This window comes from Bombyx mori, chromosome 28 (genome assembly GCF_030269925.1).
Source record: "Bombyx mori chromosome 28, ASM3026992v2".
Taxonomy (NCBI): domain Eukaryota; kingdom Metazoa; phylum Arthropoda; class Insecta; order Lepidoptera; family Bombycidae; genus Bombyx; species Bombyx mori.
In genome coordinates, this window is record NC_085134.1 from 9020501 (window position 1) to 9040067 (window position 19567).

Here is a 19567-nt window from a genome sequence, read left to right on the forward strand (position 1 = left end):
CTGTCAAGGCTTTTCGACTTTACAGCACATGCGCGGACGTTCCGGCACATGTCGACAGCGCATGCGTGACATAATTCAAATTAAAGAATCAAATTACAGAAAGGAATAACTTATATTAATAATAATAGCAAGTTATTGTGACAGTAAATAAAAGAATATTCAAATTTTCCTGCAATTCTAAAAACAATAGTCAACAAAACAATCATAAAACAACATTACGACTTTATACACTTTTTTTATGATCGGCGTGTTTATTATGCGATAAAATGTCTATTATAAAATCGTATAGATCTTTGTTTCATACGATATTATGTATATTTACTACAATTGTATCCTAAATACATACATACAATCACTAAGTTTCAAGGAGTTTTAAATCCTTGGACAAATCTATATCTATATGTAATATATAAAAACGAGTTACTGTTCGTTAGTCTCGCTAAAACTCGAGAACGGCTGGACCGATTTGGCTAATTTTGGTCTTGAATTATGTGTGAAAGTCCAGAGAAAGTTTAAAAGGTAGATAAATAAGAAAATGCTCGGCATTAAATAAAAAAAAAAAAAAAAAATTTCGTTTCCCCCGTCGGATGGATTCCTTTTGTTTGTTTTAAGTTTATTTTATACAAAAGTTTAGGTCTTTTATTTATCGATTGAGGCACTAAGAAGTCTGCCAGGTCAGTTAGTACATCTTCTTGTATACCTTACTCACAGGTGGGCTGAAGCCTTGGAGAGGGAGGGCGAGGCTCTTGCTGTGAGCCTTGATATCGCGAAGGCCTTCGACAGGGTGTGGCATAGGGCACTTCTATCGAAGTTACCATCTTACGGAATCCCCGAGGGTCTCTGCAAGTGGATCGCTAGCTTCTTGGATGGGCGGAGCATCACGGTCGTTGTAGACGGTGACTGCTCTGATACCATGACCATTAACGCTGGCGTTCCACAAGGTTCGGTGCTCTCCCCCACGCTTTTCATCCTGTGTATCAATGACATGCTGTCTATTGATGCTATGCATTGCTATGCGGATGACAGCATGGGAGATGCGCGATATATCGGCCATCAGAGTCTCTCTCGGAGCATGGTGCAAGAGAGACGATCAAAACTTGTGTCTGAAGTGGAGAACTCTCTGGGGCGAGTCTCCGAATGGGGTGAATTGAACTTGGTTCAATTCAACCCGATAAAGACACAAGTTTGCGCGTTCACTGCGAAGAAGGACCCCTTTGTCATGGCGCCGCAATTCTAAGGAGTATCCCTGAAACCTTCCGAGAGTATCGGGATACTTGGGGTCGACATTTCGAGCGATGTCCAGTTTCGGAGTCATTTGGAAGGCAAAGCCAAGTTGGCGTCCAAAATGCTGGGAGTCCTCAACAGAGCCAAGCGGTACTTCACACCTGGACAAAGACTTTTGCTCTATAAAGCACAAGTCCGGCCTTGCGTGGAGTACTGCTCCCATCTCTGGGCCGGGGCTCCCAAATACCAGCTTCTTCCATTTGACTCCATACAGAAGAGAGCCGTTCGGATTGTCGATAATCCCATTCTCACGGATCGTTTGGAACCTCTGGGTCTGCGGAGGGACTTCGGTTCCCTCTGTTATTTGTACCGTATGTTCCATGGCGAGTGCTCTGAGGAATTGTTCGAGATGATATCTTCATCTCGTTTTTACCATCGCACCGCCCGCCACCGGAGTAGAGTTCATCCATAATAGCTGGAGCCACTGCGATCATCCACAGTGCGTTTCCAGAGTTTATCTTTTACCACGTACCATCCGGCTATGGAATGAGCTCCCCTCCACGGTGTTTCCCGAACGTTATGACATGTCCTTCTTCAAACGAGGCTTGTGGAGTATTAAATGGTAGGCAGCGGCTTGGCTGTGCCCCTGGCATTGCTGAAGTCCATGGGCGGCGGTAACCACTCACCATCAGGTGGGCCGTATGCTCGTCTGCCTACAAAGGCAATAAAAAAAAACAAAAAAAAACATATTGACCAATACCGGTAACCCTTCTAAAACACCATGATTATTTTATAATGCAGTTCCACTTTACCACGAAAAGGAAAATTCCCATAAATCTTATTACACGGTACTTCTACAACACGATAACGAGATTTTTGTTTAAAATTATTTAGAAAATCACATTATGCAATATGAATGGTGCGATCAATGGCCCTATACGGGACGCCTGTGTGGGGCCAGTCCCTGGCCGCGGGGGTGGCGAAGCTGCTGCAACGGCCGCAACGCACCATCGCGGTCAGGGTCATCCGTGGTTATCGCACCATCTCCTTTATGGCGGCGTGTGTACTGGCTGGGACACCGCCTTAGGTTCTGGAAGCGGAGGCGCTCGCCGCTGACTATCAGTGGCGGGCTGACCTTCGTGCCCGGGGCGTGGCGCGTCCCAGCCCCAGTGTAGTCAGAGCGCGGAGGACCAATCTCGGCGGTCCGTGCTGGAGTCATTGTCCAGACGGCTGGCTGATCCTTCGGCTGGTCGTAGGACCGTCGAGGCGATTCGCCCGATCCTTGTGGATTGGGTGAATCGTGACAGAGGACGCCTCACTTTCCGGCTCACGCAGGTGCTCACTGGGCATGGTTGCTTCGGTGAGTTCCTGCACCGGATTGGAGCCGAGCCGACGGCAGAGTGCCACCATTGTGGTTGCGACTTGGACACGGCGGAGCACACGCTCGTTGCCTGCCCCGCATGGGAGGGGTGGCGCCGTGTCCTCGTCGCAAAAATAGGAAACTACTTGTCGTTGCCGAGTGTTGTGGCATCGATGCTCGGCGACGACGAGTCGTGGAAGGCGATGCTCGACTTCTGCGAATGCACCATTTCGCAGAAGGAGGCGCCGGGGCGCGTGAGAGACGCACAATCCCGCCGCCGTCGAGCGGGGGCCAGGGAGGCGGATCTCGCCCAAGCCCTGGCCCTCTAAGTGTTTCGGGTCCCCCTCACATGTCGGTCTGGGGACCGGCGATGGGGGCTTAAGAAGACGACGTGCAAGCTGCTCTGCACGCGTTTTACGCAAGAGCATCCGGGTGATGGAAGGCCGGCTATCCTCGACCCACGCTGGTTCTGGTCCAGCGGGGTATTCCGTAGGATAGCTCACTCTAACCGGCGCCATCTAGGCGGGCTTCAGATAGCCTGCCGACCGAGAGGGCTGGTGGTCGTGGCGCCGACGACCGCCAGTCCGGCGTCCCGAGGGGGAGGGTGATGGAAGAGATGTGCCCCGCACTAAACGCTTCACTTTCCCCCTTTGCCTCTTCATGAGTTCTGTCTCATGCGAGGTTTGGACGTTGGTTGTTGAACGACAGGAGGTTTTAGTCAGTTCGACTCTGACATACCCCACCCTCCATCCCCAGTGGAGGGCGGAAGTCCGGCGATTTCCTCCTGACAAAAAAAAAAAAATGCAGTATGAACACACAATATATGGGAATAACCGAAATTTTACTGCTTTTTTTTGGAACGAAGTTCCTTATAGGACGATGCGGAGGGGTACCCTAACCGGGGAAAAACGTCCGTAACGTAAGATTTTTATTAGTAATGCACACAGTGTATAACTTAACTTTGTAATAAGGTACAAAAAAAAACGTTTTTTTTATCATTCATTGACCACGATCTCAGAGCGTTCGTTTGCGCAATACACTAACTCTTATGCAAACAACCGTGAATGAAGTGTACCACAATAAGTTCGCACGTTACCGAATGACCGTGGGTTGTTGCGAAACCTCCAGTTTTGTTTTCTTTATACCTCCAATAGAACTCAAAATTAATATTTTTATAAGGAACTTCGTTCCTATCCGGTGTCCCACGACACCACACATCTTTTTTATGTATAATAGTAAAAAAATCAATACAGGCTTAGGGCTGAGATGTTTCACTCAGTAAAAATACTATGCTTTTTGTACTGGCTTCTAGTCTCATATAACAACACTATTTCGCACAATTCGTCGTCATATAACACGTATCTACCGTGTTATATCCTTTTTTAAATCTGATTGGAGTCTTCAGCCGGAGTCCTTGGCAATGGGCAAAGGCAATCCAGGGCAAAGTTGATATCCATGAACGAAAATTATCTATTGACACAAAAAAAAAAAAAAAAAACATTTTAAATTAACGAAAGAAAAAAATAATGGGACAGGGATTTGCCTGATCCCGAGGGACCTGGGCGGGCCCCCCGGCGCGCACTCTGCGTGGCTGGGGGCTCCGTCTGTGGGGGAGTTTTGCTGGACTTCCACCGGGCGCGTCCGTAGGTGGCGGATAACGGGATCCTCTGGGAACAGTCCCACTCCCAGGGGTATCGTCCGGTCTTTTTCGTTGCAAGGATTTCTAGGTGTTAGGTAGGTAGGCTAGGTGTAGGAGTAGGGTAGCCTAGTTAGGCTTTGCAACGAAAGAGATCGGATGACGCGGACCAAAACCAGCAGGGGGAGTTGCGGGCTCTCCACGCCCTTCACTCGCTGAAGGGTGCTCCTCCTGGAGACGCTCGGGCTCCCTCTCTTTTCCCCTTTCTTCCCCCTTTTTCGTTTTTCTTCGGGTCACGTCCGACCCGTTTCGGACGTAACCCACGGGTGGTGGTGGGCCACTTTTGGCCTGCCCTTTGATGGAGAAGTGAGCCGGCGTTGCTTACGCATCTTCCGGCCGCTGGTCGCCATGTCCCCGGCTTCGGCTACAGGGGCACGCCCTCCAGAGGGGGGTACCGGTATACCGGCGTGGCTTCGTGGTTGTTGCTCTAATGAGCGTCGGGCGGTGGTCTGTCGTGTTGCTCGTTGCACTCGGCGGGCCGCCGGCGAACCCGTAATCCTCACCGCGTGGGGGACGGGGGCCGCTGCCGCGAGGCACGGGGCCGCGAGGACGTAAACCTCTTTAAAAAATGCCCCAATCCTAAGCTCTGGTGCCCGGCGATGGGATGAATGGCTGGAGGGAGTCCAGTCCCGAGGGTACCAACCAGACCCCAGGGGACCGACCCCTGGTTAATAAAAAAGGAAAATAATGAATAATGGCACTTGTTAAAAAGTTATTACCCCAGGAGGGTACCTCCCGCTCCGCGGGAGGAGAATCCCTCCGTGCGGTCGAGGAATCGGCCGCACGCTGCCCCACCGTTTCTGGGGGGGGCAAACAATGCCACGACGAAGGGGGCGACAGCACGGGTCGCGTAAGGGATCGAGTTCCCACCGTGCTCCTCGAACGATGCGACAGCCTGTTCTCGCTTCACTCGGCGCGAAGCTCCGCGAGGGGCGACGCGTCCAGTGGGAGGGAGACGCCAGTGCTGTTCGCAGACAGCGCGCAAAAGCGGACGCGGCGGAAGCGGAAGTCGGCTCGACGGCCGGCGTCCTCCGCTCCGTCTGACTCGTCCGAGGGTGAGCCTGCCAGCGCCAAATATATGGCGTTGGCGGAAGGGCCGGCGACTGCTGCGGCGTCGCCCGCCACTGATTTAGGGACTCGTTCTTCTCGCGGACTGGCTGCTGCCTCCTCGGCGCAAGCCAGGGCCGCCCGCCGTGAGGCCAACGAACGTATAAAAAACGGAGAGGTTGAGCATCTGGAGCGCTCCCTTACCGAGGTGGGTCCTTCCGACCCCCTCCGAACATGTGACATCGCCCAGAAATTAGTGTCTGCGGTAGTTAAGAAATCGGCCAAGGGCCTAAAGGGCGACTGCGTGCGGGCCCTAAAATCGGCTACCTCTTCCCTGGAGGAGCAAATGGCGAATGCGGTAAGCCGCACCACCAACGATGAAACGGTGGGTCTACGGGAAACAGTGGACCTGCTGCACGCCCGACTGGCCCAAATGAGTGCCGAAAACGATCGCCTTCGGCAGGAGAACGGGCAGATGAAGGTCGACATGGCTGAGATGCGCACGCTCGTGAACGACTTAGTCGAGAAGCAGTGCAACTCGGCCCCTGCATCTGCTCCGCTCGAAACAGAAGAGGTCAATGAGGCCGAGGAGTTGAGGCGGCGGCTCCTAATACAGGAGGCACGCAGCTCCAACGTGGAGCGCGCGAGACCGCCCCTCGCTCACGAGAGAAAGGGAGAAGCCCCAACACCGGCACCCCGCAGGATCGTGAAGACGACCACCACCTCTAACGCGGTATCAAGGGCCACCAAAACATATGGCGGCCCCAAAACCAAAATGGGCGTAACTCCTGCGGCACGCCCCGCCGCGACTGCTGCTGCGAGGGCAACAACGTCCGCCCCTCCGAAGACAACGGCGTCTGCTCCTGCCCCGTCCCAGCCTGCGAAGGCGGGGCCTGGCAGGAGCCGGACTAAGAAGAAGAGGGGCATCAACGCCGCAAAACCGGCCCCGACCCCACAGCCCCGCCCACTGCCCCCTGCCCCGGCGAATATGGAAGAGGCCTGGACGACGGTAGTGCGGCGTGGGCCTAAGAAAGTGGCGGCGCCTGCTGCGCCGCGTCCCAAGCCCGCCCCTGCGGCCACCGCTCCCCGCCAAGAGGGTCGAGCGGAGCCGAGGGGCCAAAAAGGAAGAGGAGGAGCACGCAGAAAGCCGCGCGCCCCGCGGTCGGCTGCAGTTGTATTGGAGCTGCTGCCGGCCGCCAAAGAAAAGGGCATCACGTACCACGACGTGATGACCCAGGCGCGCGGTGGCGTAAATGTGGACGCCCTCGGCGTGGAGGGTGGCGTCAAGGTCCGGCAGACGGCCAACGGGGCTCGTCTTTTGGAGTGCCCCGGCGAAAACACGAACGCCGCGGCCGAAAAATTGGCGGCCCGGCTTCGAGAAATTCTGCCGGACCCCGAGATGGTGCGCATCGCGCGGCCCGTGAAGATGGGTGAAGTCAAAATCACGGGCCTCGACGAGTGCGCCACGAAGGAGGAGGTCGCCGCGGCCATCGCGTCGCAGGGCAACTGCGCCCTCGCCGACGTCAAAGTCGGGGAACTCCGGGAAACATATTCGGGAACCCGGACGGCGTGGGCGCGTTGCCCCATTGCAACGGCAACCCTCCTGGCCACCCCTCCACAGGGGCGGCCTTCCGACAGCCCAGGAAGGCTGCGCGTGGGCTGGGTAGTGGCCCACGTGCAGCTGCAGGATGCCAGGCCGTGGCGCTGTCTTCGGTGCTTCGGCACCGGCCACGGTCTCGCCAAGTGCCCCTCGACCGTGGACCGCAGCGGCTTGTGTTTCCGCTGCGGCCAACCGGGGCACAAGGCAGCCTCCTGCACCACAGCCGCGCCGCACTGCGTCTTGTGCGACGCGGCCAAAAGGAAGGCCGACCACCGGGCCGGGGGCCCGGCGTGTAAGTCCGCCCCCTCCTCTACAAAAACGAGGAGGGGCGGAAAGAAAAAGAAGCCGGCTGCAAAAAGGGCAGCCGGTGAGTCAGCTCCCGCCGCGGCACCAGAGCAGCCGCAAGGCGGGACAGACGAGGGAGCGATGGACGTAGCCCCGTAATGGGTTGCGTCCATCGCTTCCTCCAAAGTAATTTGAACCACTCCGCCAGGGCACAGGATCTCCTCGTTCACACCATGGCGGAGTGGTCAATCGACGTCGCTGTCGCCGCGGAGCCGTACTTCGTCCCCACCGACCAGGACTGCTGGATCGGGGACGTCGACGGCTCCGTGGCCATCGTACTGAGACAGTCCGCGGCGTTACCCCCCTTGGATATGGTGGCCAGGGGACCCGGGTACGTCGCGGCTAGGATCGACGGGACCGTCGTGATCGGGGCGTACTTTTCTCCGAACAGGAGCCTCGCCGAGTTCGAGCGGTTTCTGGGCGGGCTCGAGGTGCTCTTGCACCGCTTCGGGTCCCGCCCTGTCATCGTCGCGGGGGACTTCAATGCCAAGTGCACGGCTTGGGGTTCCCCCCGCACGGACGCGCGAGGCGAGGCCCTTTCGGAGTGGGCGATCGCGACCGGCCTCTGTCTCCTAAACAGAGGCACGGTCGCGACTTGCGTGCGGTGGAACGGGGAATCTCACGTGGACATGACGTTCGCGTCCCCGTCCGCCGTGCGCCGCACCCGCGGCTGGCGCGTACTCGAGGGGGCGGAGACGCTCTCGGACCACAGATACGTCCGATTTGAGCTCTCCGCCTCCTCCTTGTCATCGTCGTCAGCCGCGGGCGCCCGCGGCGAGGAGGAGCTCCCGCAAGGTGCGCCCCGTTCGTTCCCCAGGTGGGCCTTGAAACGGATGAACAAGGAGTTGCTGATGGAGGCGGCCGCTGTTGCTGCGTGGGCGCCAAAACCCGCGCGGCTCGCGGACGTGGATGCGGAGGTCGACTGGTTCCGGGGCACCATGGCAAACATTTGCGATGCCGCCATGCCCCGGGTCGGCCCCCGAGCACCACGTGGGGGTGCGTTCTGGTGGTCGCCCGAGATCGCAAGACTCCGAGAGGAGTGCGTGAGGGCGCGCCGCCGGAGCGCACGCCACCGCCGCCGCCGTCGTCGCGACGCTGCGTTCGCGGAGACGGCGGCCCAGCTGCACGCTGACTGTCGTCAAAAGCAGACGGCGCTGCAGCTGGCCATCGGCGAGGCCAAGAAGCAGAGCATGAAGACTCTCCTGGAGTCGCTCGACGAAGATCCCTGGGGGCGCCCATACAAGATGGTTCGCAGGAAACTGCAACAGTGGGCGCTCCCGGTGACCGAGCGGCTCCAGCCTCGGCAGCTGCGGGAAATTGTTGCGGCACTGTTCCCGCCGGCAGCGGGGGGGGACTTTGAGCCCCCCCAGATGGACGCCACGTGGGGCACGCCTCCGCGTCGCCCCAGCGTTCCTGCTGCCGAGGAGCCCCCTCCCCCTATCACGGGGGCGGAGATCCATGCGGCCGTGTCCAGAATGAGAGCGAAGGACGCGGCCCCCGGCCCTGACGGCGTTCACGGCCGGGTCTGGAGCTTGGCCTTCGAGGCCCTAGGGGACCGGCTCGGGGGGCTTTTCGAAGCGTGCCTCGAGTCGGGACGGTTCCCGTCGAAATGGAAGACGGGCAGACTGGTCCTTCTGCGGAAGGACGGGCGCCCCGCGGACTCACCCGCGGGCTATCGCCCCATCGTGTTGCTGGACGAAGCGGGCAAGATGCTCGAGAGGATCGTCGCGGCCCGCATCGTCCGGCACCTGACCGAGACGGGTCCCGATCTTTCGGCGGAGCAATACGGCTTCAGAGAGGGCCGCTCGACTATCGACGCAATTCTGCGCGTGCGGGCCCTCTCCGACGAAGCCGTATCCCGGGGCGGGGTGGCGATGGCGTTATCCTTAGATGTAAGGAACGCCTTCAACACCCTGCCCTGGTCGGTGATCGCGGGGGCGCTGGAGTATCACGGCGTCCCCGCATACCTCCGCCGACTGATCGGCTCCTACCTCGAGGGCAGGTCGATCCAGTGCATCGGACACGGTGGGGCGATGTTCCGCTTCCCCGTCGAGCGCGGTGTTCCGCAGGGGTCTGTCCTGGGCCCCCTGCTGTGGAACATCGGCTACGACTGGGTCCTGCGGGGCGTCATTCGGGGTCCCCTCCCCGGGCTGAGCGTAATATGTTACGCCGACGACACGTTGGTCGTGGCTCCGGGGAGGGACTACCGGGAGTCTGCCCGTCTGGCGTGCGCAGGCGTGGCACACGTCGTCACTAGGATCCGACGGTTGGGGCTCGAGGTGGCGCTCGACAAAACCCAGGCCCTGATGTTTCACGGGCCGGGACGAGCGCCGCCTGTGGGTGCCCACCTCGTGATCGGAGGCGTCCGCGTCGGGGTCGGAGTGACCGGTCTTCGGTACCTCGGCCTCGAACTGGACGGTCGGTGGAGCTTCCGCGCTCACTTCGAAAAATTGGGCCCTCGGCTGATGGCGACAGCCGGCTCTCTGAGCCGGCTTCTTCCAAACGTCGGGGGTCCCGATCAGGTGGCGCGCCGCCTCTACATGGGGGTGGTGCGGTCGATGGCACTATACGGCGCGCCCGTATGGTGCCACGCCCTGACCCGCCAGAACGTCGCCGCGCTGCGACGTCCGCAGCGCGCGATCGCGGTCAGGGCGATCCGAGGATACCGCACCGTCTCCTTCGAGGCGGCGTGCTTGCTCGCCGGGGCGCCACCCTGGGACCTGGAGGCGGAGGCGCTCGCTGCCGATTACCGGTGGCGTAGCGACCTCCGCTCTAGGGGGGAAGGGCGCCCCAGCGAAGGTGTAGTTCGAGCGCGGAGGCTCCACTCTCGGCGGTCCGTGCTGGAGGCGTGGTCTCGCCGCTTGGCGGACCCGTCGGCCGGCCTCCGAACCGTCGAGGCGGTCCGCCCGGTTCTCGCGGACTGGGTGGGCCGCGACCGCGGATGCCTCACCTTCCGGCTAACGCAGATGCTTACCGGCCATGGTTGTTTCGGCCGGTACTTGCACAAGATAGCCGGAAGGGAACCGACGGCGCAGTGCCACCACTGCGCGGACCGCGACGAGGAAGACACAGCGGAACACACGCTGGCGCGTTGCTCTGGATTCGACGAGCAACGCGCCGCCCTCGTCGCGGTCATTGGAGAGGACCTCTCGCTGCCGCGCGTCGTGGCTACGATGCTCGGCAGCGACGCGTCCTGGAAGGCGATGCTCGACTTCTGCGAGTCCACCATCTCGCAGAAGGAGGCGGCGGAGCGAGAGAGGGAGAGCTCTTCCCTTTCCGCACCGATCCGTCGCCGTCGAGCCGGGGGCCGGAGGCGGGAATACGCCCGTACGTCCCGGCCCCTGTAGGTGGCGGCCTCCCCCCGGTGAAGGTCAAGGGGCGACCTGAGGGGGTGAGGCCGCGCGGCGCGCTACCAGCACTCTAGCGCGCTGCCGTGGAGTGAATAGAGCGACCGGTCGACGGTGTATCGCGTCCCGACCCGGCAGGCTGGTTCTGGTCCAGCGGGGTATTCCGGGACACCAGCGGCACCGTCTGGGCGGCCCGACGGGCTGCTGTACCGAGACGGCCGACGTTTCAGAGCCTTCGATTCGCCTCGAAGGCTCCGTCGGCTGGGCGTCCTTGGGGTGAGCCGCGCCGTCTGGTTGTAGTGTTGACCGCGGTAGCCCCCCTACCTCATCCGGGTTCTGACCTCGGAGGGGATCGGACGTCGGGTGTAAGAGTGCAGAGGAGTCGTTTAGTGGGTGGGCTCTAAAATCCTTGGGCCCGCGGTCTGCTCACAACACCATGCAGATCGTTGAGTCTCACATACCCCGCGCGCCCCTTTTGCGCGGGGACCTCGTAGGAGGTTCGGCCCTCTACCCGAAAAAAAAAAAAAAAAAAAAAAAGGGATTTGCCTGATAATTTTTAAAATTCACACATGTTTCAAGTCCGTATCGATTCATCCCATTAATCGATGTTTTTATGCAGGCTACCTCACTATAAAGATAAAACTGACAGACCTCAAATGTTCAATATTAAAATAACCCCACAGTAGTTACAAATAAATCAAATTAATAAATATCGTGTTAAAACAGTGGCCATTTTCCACAAAAAAAAACCTCAAATACTTAATTTTATAACACAAAGAATTCTTTTCAAGTCGTCCCTGAAATATCACATGTACCGCTTCCTTAAAAACGAAACCCATCTTTATTTTGTCGGACGAAAAGAGTACTTTCCTATTCCCCGAATCGAAGATAAGACGTTATGTCCCTGATGTGTAGGTTTTAGTATTCTGTTTTGCTCATTGCAATTATTCCGATCAATTACTTCGACGATCAGTAAATAAAAAAGGTTCTTCTCCTGAATAAATTAGTATTTTGCAATTCTCCTTTGTTTGAAGTTAGAAGTGACACGAACGCTAAAGAAAAACATGCTTTTAATTTTTTATGTGCTGATGAGGAGGCGATGACGGAATTCTTGTTGTGATATCTACGGGATATGTTCGTCCTAAGGAGATATACATTATTGACGCGTCTTCATGAATGACTGACACATTGAACGAATAACATCGTGGATATCAATCGAAATAAAAATCAAAAATGCATAATTTACAAATTAGTGAAAAACATTTTTTGGCCTACCTGATCGCTGGTAGCCTTAAAGACTATCCCTGCTATGCTCGGAACGGAAGGTAAGCTCACGGGATCAACCTAAGGGAATTTGCTACCATTAGCTCTAGCTAGAGAAGCGCTTCGCTGAATCTACCACCCGATCGGAATCGCGACTAACTGAGAAGAATCTGCAATGCTTAGATTTCACAAATTTAAACAACTTTACTATTACATTTCCACCCTAGAGCAAAACACAGACACATTAACAACTACGGCCAGTGCTTGTCAGAGATCCACTATTACGTCTAGACAATACCTATAGAGAATACTAAAAAAATCAATACAAAATAGTTGGCATTACCAAATAAATATTTAGTGACAAATTTACCAAATATTTAGGGAATATGAAAGCCATTTCCCACCTGGCTCGACCCTAATCTAATTATCATAACTGTTTATATATATAGCAGGGAAAGGCCACTTGTAGCAGACATCTCTATATGGACGCTGTTATGCAAGTGTTATCGATGCTAGAACTTGCATGTACCACCACTGCCTATTTCAGCCGTGAAGCAGCCGTGCCTTCCCCTTGAAGGTTCTGACGTTTGTCAGTTTATTAAGAACTCCAGTGTCAAAATCAATAGCCGCGTTTTATGAATTCTAAGAGGTCTCTTAACATAGGTAAAAAAATTGAGCTTTTAAATCTGAATTACGGATATAATTACGCCTATTTCCGCCGTGAAGCAGTAATGCGTTTCGGTTCGAAGGGTGAGATAGCCGTTGTAACTATACTGAGATCTTAGAACTTATATCTCGAGGTGGGTGGCGCATTTACGTTGTAGATGTCTATGGGCTCCAGTAACCACTTAACACCAGGTGGGCTGTGAGCTCGTCCATCCACCTAAGCAATAAAAAATATATATATAACTTGACTGTTTAGACAAGGGGACTAGATTATGTAACAATAGCCAAGCATTTCGAAATCTCTGAAAACTCTTCTTCTAAACCGTTTCCTGTTGATGGATCCGTCTCGCTTACTCTCATCCACGTTAAAGACATTTAATTTGAATAAAAGCATGCTCGGGGCCCATCGGACCCGTTTCGGCTTCCTAAAAAAGGTTAACCCTTTCTTCGCTGTGTGTCACTCTTCGTTTTTCGGGGATTAAGAGCAACAGAACGGGGGCCATAAAATTTTATGTTAATTCTCATTCGAACGTCAAAGGAACGGTTAATGTATTGTTTTAGTAAAAACATTCAACAGAGAAGGTCTCGTAATTTCGTGAGCTTTTTTTGTTGTTTGAGAATGTTGATTATGCGATTTGTCGTCGGCCATTATTATTTATTTATTTATAACTTCTTATACTGGAAAGTATAAAGGCGGACTTAATGCCATAGGCATTCTCTAACAGTCTACCTCAGGGGAGTGCAGAGATGAAGCTTGGTAGGTGTAGTGTGAAGGTGATATTACTTAAACATATGTGTATATATATAACATACATAATATTTATAGATACAAATACTCGTACTTAAATAAATACATATACATAAATATATACATATACATATCGTAAATATATACATATAAAACATGTATAAACAAATATTATCAATGAGATGGCTCTGCTAACTCTCTGAGAAACAGTTCTCGAACCTTCGTCTTAAACGCTTCACGTGTAGTGGCCGACCTTATTTTGAGTGGGAGCGCATTCCATAGAAGTTATTATTAGTTTTATAGTTATAATAGTTATTATTATTATCATTATTAGTCAGTGGCCAGGCACATAAGTCTGCGCGGATACCACTGTCCTGTCTATTTCACTAATCAACTATCTATGTGCTCTTGGTTTGAAAACTGAGTATTCGGAAAGTAAATAATATAATGACCGGAAATAGATGCTGGGATAGGATATTGGGAAGTAAAAATGGCTTCAGTTTCGTCTGCAACTTGCGAACTTCGAAGACAATAAATACCTCGAATAAATAAGCTGTGAAATGTGAATTTGTTAACAATCTGAAAGAAATATGCGATTAGGCTTGTGTTCACATAGCATGCTCTATATTGTGTGAACTGCTTATGAGGCTCACACATATGTAGTTATATATAAACAATGAAACTGTTAAAAATTAACGGTTTAATTTTGTTTTAATTAAACTTACAACTTAGGTGGAATGTACTCTATTCCGGTAGCAGGCGGGGCTATGGTAAAAAGAGGTGATGGGATTATCTCAAGCAATTCCTCCTATTTATTCCACAGAAAATGCTTCGGTTGTGGTCGTTTTGACAAGTCAAATGATCATTTTCATTCTCGTTGCGTATTGTTGTATTACGTAGATATGTGAACGAGTTCACGGCCTGCCTCATGTTAAGTGGTTACTAGAGGCCACAGGTAGCGCAAAGTGAATTTTAGCGACCCACCTTGAGTAACTAGAAGTCTGACTTATATTATTACGGTCGTCTGGTGTAGTGGTAAGTGACATGGTCACTACACAAGGGGGTCGCAGGTTCGAATCCCGCCAAGGGAAGATATTTGTATGATAAATATAAATGTCTTTTTCAGGGTTATAAATGTATATTAAAATATATGTATGTGTATAATAAAAATCTTACATTTATTTCCGTTATCTGGTACCTGTAACACAAGTTCTTTACGAACTTATCACGGGACCAGTTAACGTGGCGTGATTGTAAGTAAATATTTATTTATTATTATTATTTCGTCAATTTTAGATGGTGCTAAACTGAAGCGCATCACTACATAACTACTCTGCGGCAAAAATAAATTGAACGGCTGTGCCATCCCGTCTGGGCTCACATCATGCCCTAATTGTGTCTAGCCATCAAGCAACACGCCCAATTTAAATTAAAACGCTCATATAAATTCTACAGAACAACGCTACAAAGAAACAAAGGGAATGATATAAAATTTTAAGTCACTCTTTGTATGCTTTGTTGAACAAAGCAAACTTTTAGAGCTGCCGAGGTATTTTCAAAGAAAGCAAGTCTAGATGCATTATTTCCGTGATTCTGTTTAAATAGTTCTAGATTTAAAAATCACCAGATCCCACAAAGTACATATTTATTAAAAGAACTAGCGAACCGCCCCCGCTTCGCTTCGGAAACACATGAAACCAAAAAAAAAAAAAATTAAAATAAAGTAGCCTATGTTCATCAGGGACAATGTCGGCTTCTAATGGAAAAATAATTTTTCAAATCGGTCCAGTAGTTTCGGAGCCTATTCGAAACAAACAAACAAACAAATCTTTCCTCTTTATAATATTAGTATAGATTGTTCTCTTTGTAAATGTTCGGAATCAAATTAATAATAAATTAGCCTTTATTGCTGTTAGAGCTTAACTTATTTAACTAAACATAAAAGGATAACAATAGAGGTAAGAAAACTATAAAATTAACTTATACTAAAACATATCTCGGCATTCGGCTTATCTCTCCTCTTAACAGCTTGTCTTTCGACAAAGGCCTCCTCTAAGGATTTCCATTTGCTTCTGTCCTTTGCTGTACGTAACCATTCTGGCCCAGCTACTTGCTTCAAGTCGTCTTCCCATCGCTTCGGCTGTCTTCCTCTGATTCTTTTGTTTTCTCTAGGGTACCATTCCGTTATTATTCTGGTCCATTTTTCTTTCTTTTCTCTCATCATATGTCCCGTCCAGCGCCATTTTAATTTTCTGCATATTGATTGAACTTTTCCAAATTTAGTCTCTCCTTTGATCTTTTTTAGTTCTATTTTATCCCTTCTTCTTACTCCCAATACGCTTCTCTCTATCCCATTCTGACATATATTCAATTTATTTTGTTGTTTTTCAGTTAAGGCCCATGTCTGGCATCCGTATGTAAGACATGGCAGTATGCAAACATTGAAGACTTTTCGTTTCTCCGCCATAGGCATTTCCTTATTTTTCATTACTTCACTCAATGACCAAAATTTCTTCCAAGTGTTTGCTATTCTTCTTTCTATTTCTTTCTGCATGCTCTCTGTCGGTGATACTAATTGGCCCAGATAAACGTATTCACTTACGTATTCTAACTCTTGATTGTTAACTGCAATAGCGTTTTTTTGTGAGGAATTGCTCATTACTTTTGTCTTTGTTATATTCATAGTAAGCCCTGCATTTGCACTTTCATCTGCTAATTGTTGTAGCATTCTTTCCAAAATCATCGGGCATTCGGAGAAAAGTATTAAATCATCAGCAAATCTCAAATGACTGAGTTTGTCTCCGTTCACGTTAAGTCCGAAATTATCCCAATCCAGTTTCCTAAAGATCAACTCCAACACTGCTGAGAATATTTTCGGCGAAATAGGATCACCTTGACGGACGCCTCTTTCTATTGGGAACTCTTCACCTAATTTTTCAAGTTTTATTTGTGCTGTGCTTTTCCCATAAATATTTTTTAGGATACGTATGTACTTTTTATGGACCCCTTGTTGTTCTAATGATTCCCATATGTAGTGGTGTTCCAAGGAATCAAACGCCTTGTTGAAATCTACAAAACCCAAATAATATGTTTTGTTGTATTCTCTATATTTCTGAAGTATCTGGCGTAGGACGTGTATGTGATCAATGGTCGAGAAATTGCTCCTAAATCCAGCTTGCTCTTTTGGCTGGTTTTCGTCAAGGGTAATAGTTAGTCTAAACAATAGTATTTTAGAAAAGATCTTGTATATATTAGACATTAAGCTTATTGGCCTATAATTGTTAATGTCTCTTTTGTCTCCTTTTTTGTGCAACAAAACTATCACTGATCTCACCCAGTCTTCTGGGATGACTTCTGCTGTTATTATTTCGTTAAACAAATTGGTTAGTTTAGGGACTATTGCCGGCATGAATGTTTTGAGAAGTTCATTGGTAATTTGATCAAGACCGGGCGCTTTTCCTAACTTCTGCGTAGTGATAGCTCTTTCTGTTTCTTCTTTTAGAATAGGTGGTATAGGTTCAATATCTTGCATGTCTTCTGTCGTAGTCGTGGCAGGTTTTTCATTTTTGCTTGTGTACAACTCCTTATAGTATTGCGTAGCAATATTTAATATTTCTGATCTTTTTGTATTACTTCTTCCTTGTCTGTCCTTAATATTTGGCATCCAATTCTTTTTCGATTCTAGTTCTTTAAACGTTTTCTTCACTCCGCCTGTTTTCTTAATATGATATTGGAAAGTATTTGCCCTTTTTTGTTTTCTGTCTTTCCTGATATTTTTGTTGATATTTTTACTTATTTCTGCGATCTCTTTTCGTGTTTCTTTGTCTTTATTGCCTTGTAAAAGCAATTTTCTTTCTTTAAGTAATATAATAGTTTCGGTAGATAGTATGGATTTATTATTTGTAGACACTTTTCGAGCAACAGTTTTGAGAGTATTTACAAAATAGCAGTATGTCGCCTCAATTGTTTTATTGTATTCCTTTTGTTCTCTTCTCTCTAGAAATTCTTTTAAATTGTTCATTATCTCTAAGTTATTTTTAATGTCCACATAGGGAGTCAATCCAGTTTGCAGCCTTCGACTTTTCTTTGTATGTGACGCTCGTAACGTTGCACGTATCATTTTATGGTCCGAATTAAAATTTAAATTATGTAAAACTGATAGATCTTTAAAAACTTTTGGTTTATTGGTCATAATGTAGTCGATTTCATTTTTAAAGAGTCCATTTGGGGAGGTCCACGTCCATTTCTTATTCTTTTTCTTTTTAAAGAAACTATTCAAGATACTTAGTTTGTTTTCTAAACCGAAGTTAACCAAATGTTGTCCGTTTTTGCTCCTATTGCCATTGCCATATCTTCCTACAATGTACTCTTCGCCACTACGACATTCCCCAATTTGTCCATTAAAATCACCCATTATTATTAAATTTTTGTGAGCTGTATCAACAGTACTTTGTAATTTTTGGTAGAATTCCTCTATTTTGTTTGTGTCTTGTTTTTTATCTGCTTCAGTTGGCGAGTAAACCTGAATAATTGACCATAATTCGTCTCTGCTATTTTGTACGGGAAATTTGATGTTGAGTATTGCTATTCTTTCGGATATGCCCTTCAATTCCTCGATTCGGTCCATATATTTTCTTTTTATCAAAAAACCAACTCCGTATTGTCCTGGTGTTTCTCCTTTATAATGCAGTATATACTTTCCGTGGTCTTCTATGCCTTCTCCCATTCTTCTCACTTCACTTAATCCAATAATATCCCAATTTATTTCATCGATTGCTGTTTCTAGTTCGATGAGTTTCTCTGGGGTTCTTAGTGATCGTGTGTTAAGTGTCGCTATGTGTATGTCGTAATTATTATTCCTTTTTTGGTTATCTATCCTTAGAGGGTGCTGGTCGTTTTCTCCCACGATGACCAGTCGGCTTGGGAGAGAGTGTAGTTTTTCTATTGTATGTATTTTTGATTCTTTGTTTTGTTGTATTTTCCGATTGCCGGGGATTGGTTGCTACTGTTGCTTGTTTGTAAGGACGTTAGTAAGAGAGTTCGATCTCATTCTCATCACGTCAAATGCGTTGGCTCTATTGGCCTTAGATGGTACGGTGGCTTGCTGTTTTTTAGGTTGAAAGTCTGAAGAATGCGGTGAAGAAGAAGTTTCCCTTTTTCTTTTTTCGTTAGTTGTGTCCATTTCCTTCACTATAAGCTTATCATATTTCAAATACGCTATTTTACCCTTCTTCCTTTCTTCAATCAACTCCGCCTGTAACACCTTCCTTTTGGCCATTACATTCTTTGGATAATCTTCGGTGACATATATCTCCTTAAGATATTTTTTATTTTTTACTATCTCATTCTTTTTCCATCCGTTTACGAAAGAACAGCAGACTGGCCTCGGTTTGTTACCTTGGATACTTCTTTTACCTAATCGGTATAAATTGTTTATTGCATTTTCTTCGATATCAATATTTATCTCGCTTTTGAAAGTTTTCTTTATCATATCCATTAATTCTAATGTTGTTTTCTCTTTTTCTTCCACGCCAAATATAATTATATTGTTATTCCTTTTTTCCCTCTTCAAGTATTCTATCTCTTTTTGTTGAGCTTCTATTTTTAACTTTAAGCTTTTGTTTTCTTCTATGATCGGGATTAGTTTTTCATCAATTCTAGACATTATGTTATTTGTAATAGATTCAGACTGTTTTTGCATTTCTAATTTCATTTTTTCAAACAAAAGTTGAAATTGTGTTTCCATTTTATAAATTTTACGTGAAACGAAACGTAATCGTAAAACGATAGAAAGTTTTTCAACACTGGCAACACTGATGTATATGTTAGATACCTACCCGCAAGTTAATAATTTTCTTGTATTTTGGAACTATCAAATTCGAACAAATATCACTTGCGAAATAGGCTAACCTTAAAACATTGTTGATATATTTTCTTCTTTGCTGTGATGTAATGTGCAAATAACGTCTTCGTTGATATCTGCAAACCTTTCGGGCCTCCTTTTTCTTGTTGCACGATAATATTTTGGAGTGTATAGTGTATGTAAGTATTTTATATTAAGTTTTTAGTGGGACTTTAATGACATTAGTGTTTACTCTTCGAAGACCGGAACCGGAATCAAATTAATATTAATGTTCAAATCGGTCATATTACCGCAATAGATTTACATAGGGTACAGGATGAACCCGTGCGATTTTAGATCCTGTCCTACAACCTACTACCTACTAACAGATTTTAAGAATTGTGTTGTAGAGGAAATTAATGTTTAATA

General features: G+C 48.9%; 2 protein-coding genes across 2 annotated transcripts in view; one reads left to right on the top strand and one right to left on the bottom strand.

Moving 5' to 3' along the window:
• Nucleotides 1–14781, top strand: part of LOC119630728 (uncharacterized) — a 37174-nt gene extending 22393 nt beyond the window's left edge. The window contains exons 2-3 of the mRNA XM_062676715.1: nucleotides 5506–5970; nucleotides 14752–14781. Coding sequence (XP_062532699.1) covers nucleotides 5506–5970; nucleotides 14752–14781 — 495 coding nt within the window. The remainder of the gene's footprint in view (nucleotides 1–5505; nucleotides 5971–14751) is intronic.
• Nucleotides 14782–18298: 3517 nt separating this feature from the next.
• Nucleotides 18299–18787, bottom strand: LOC119630729 (uncharacterized). Its single transcript, XM_038021094.2, has one exon. It carries the CDS (start codon nucleotides 18785–18787, stop codon nucleotides 18299–18301), a length of 489 nt encoding a protein of 162 aa, XP_037877022.2.
• Between the last annotated feature and the right edge of the window lie 780 nt (nucleotides 18788–19567).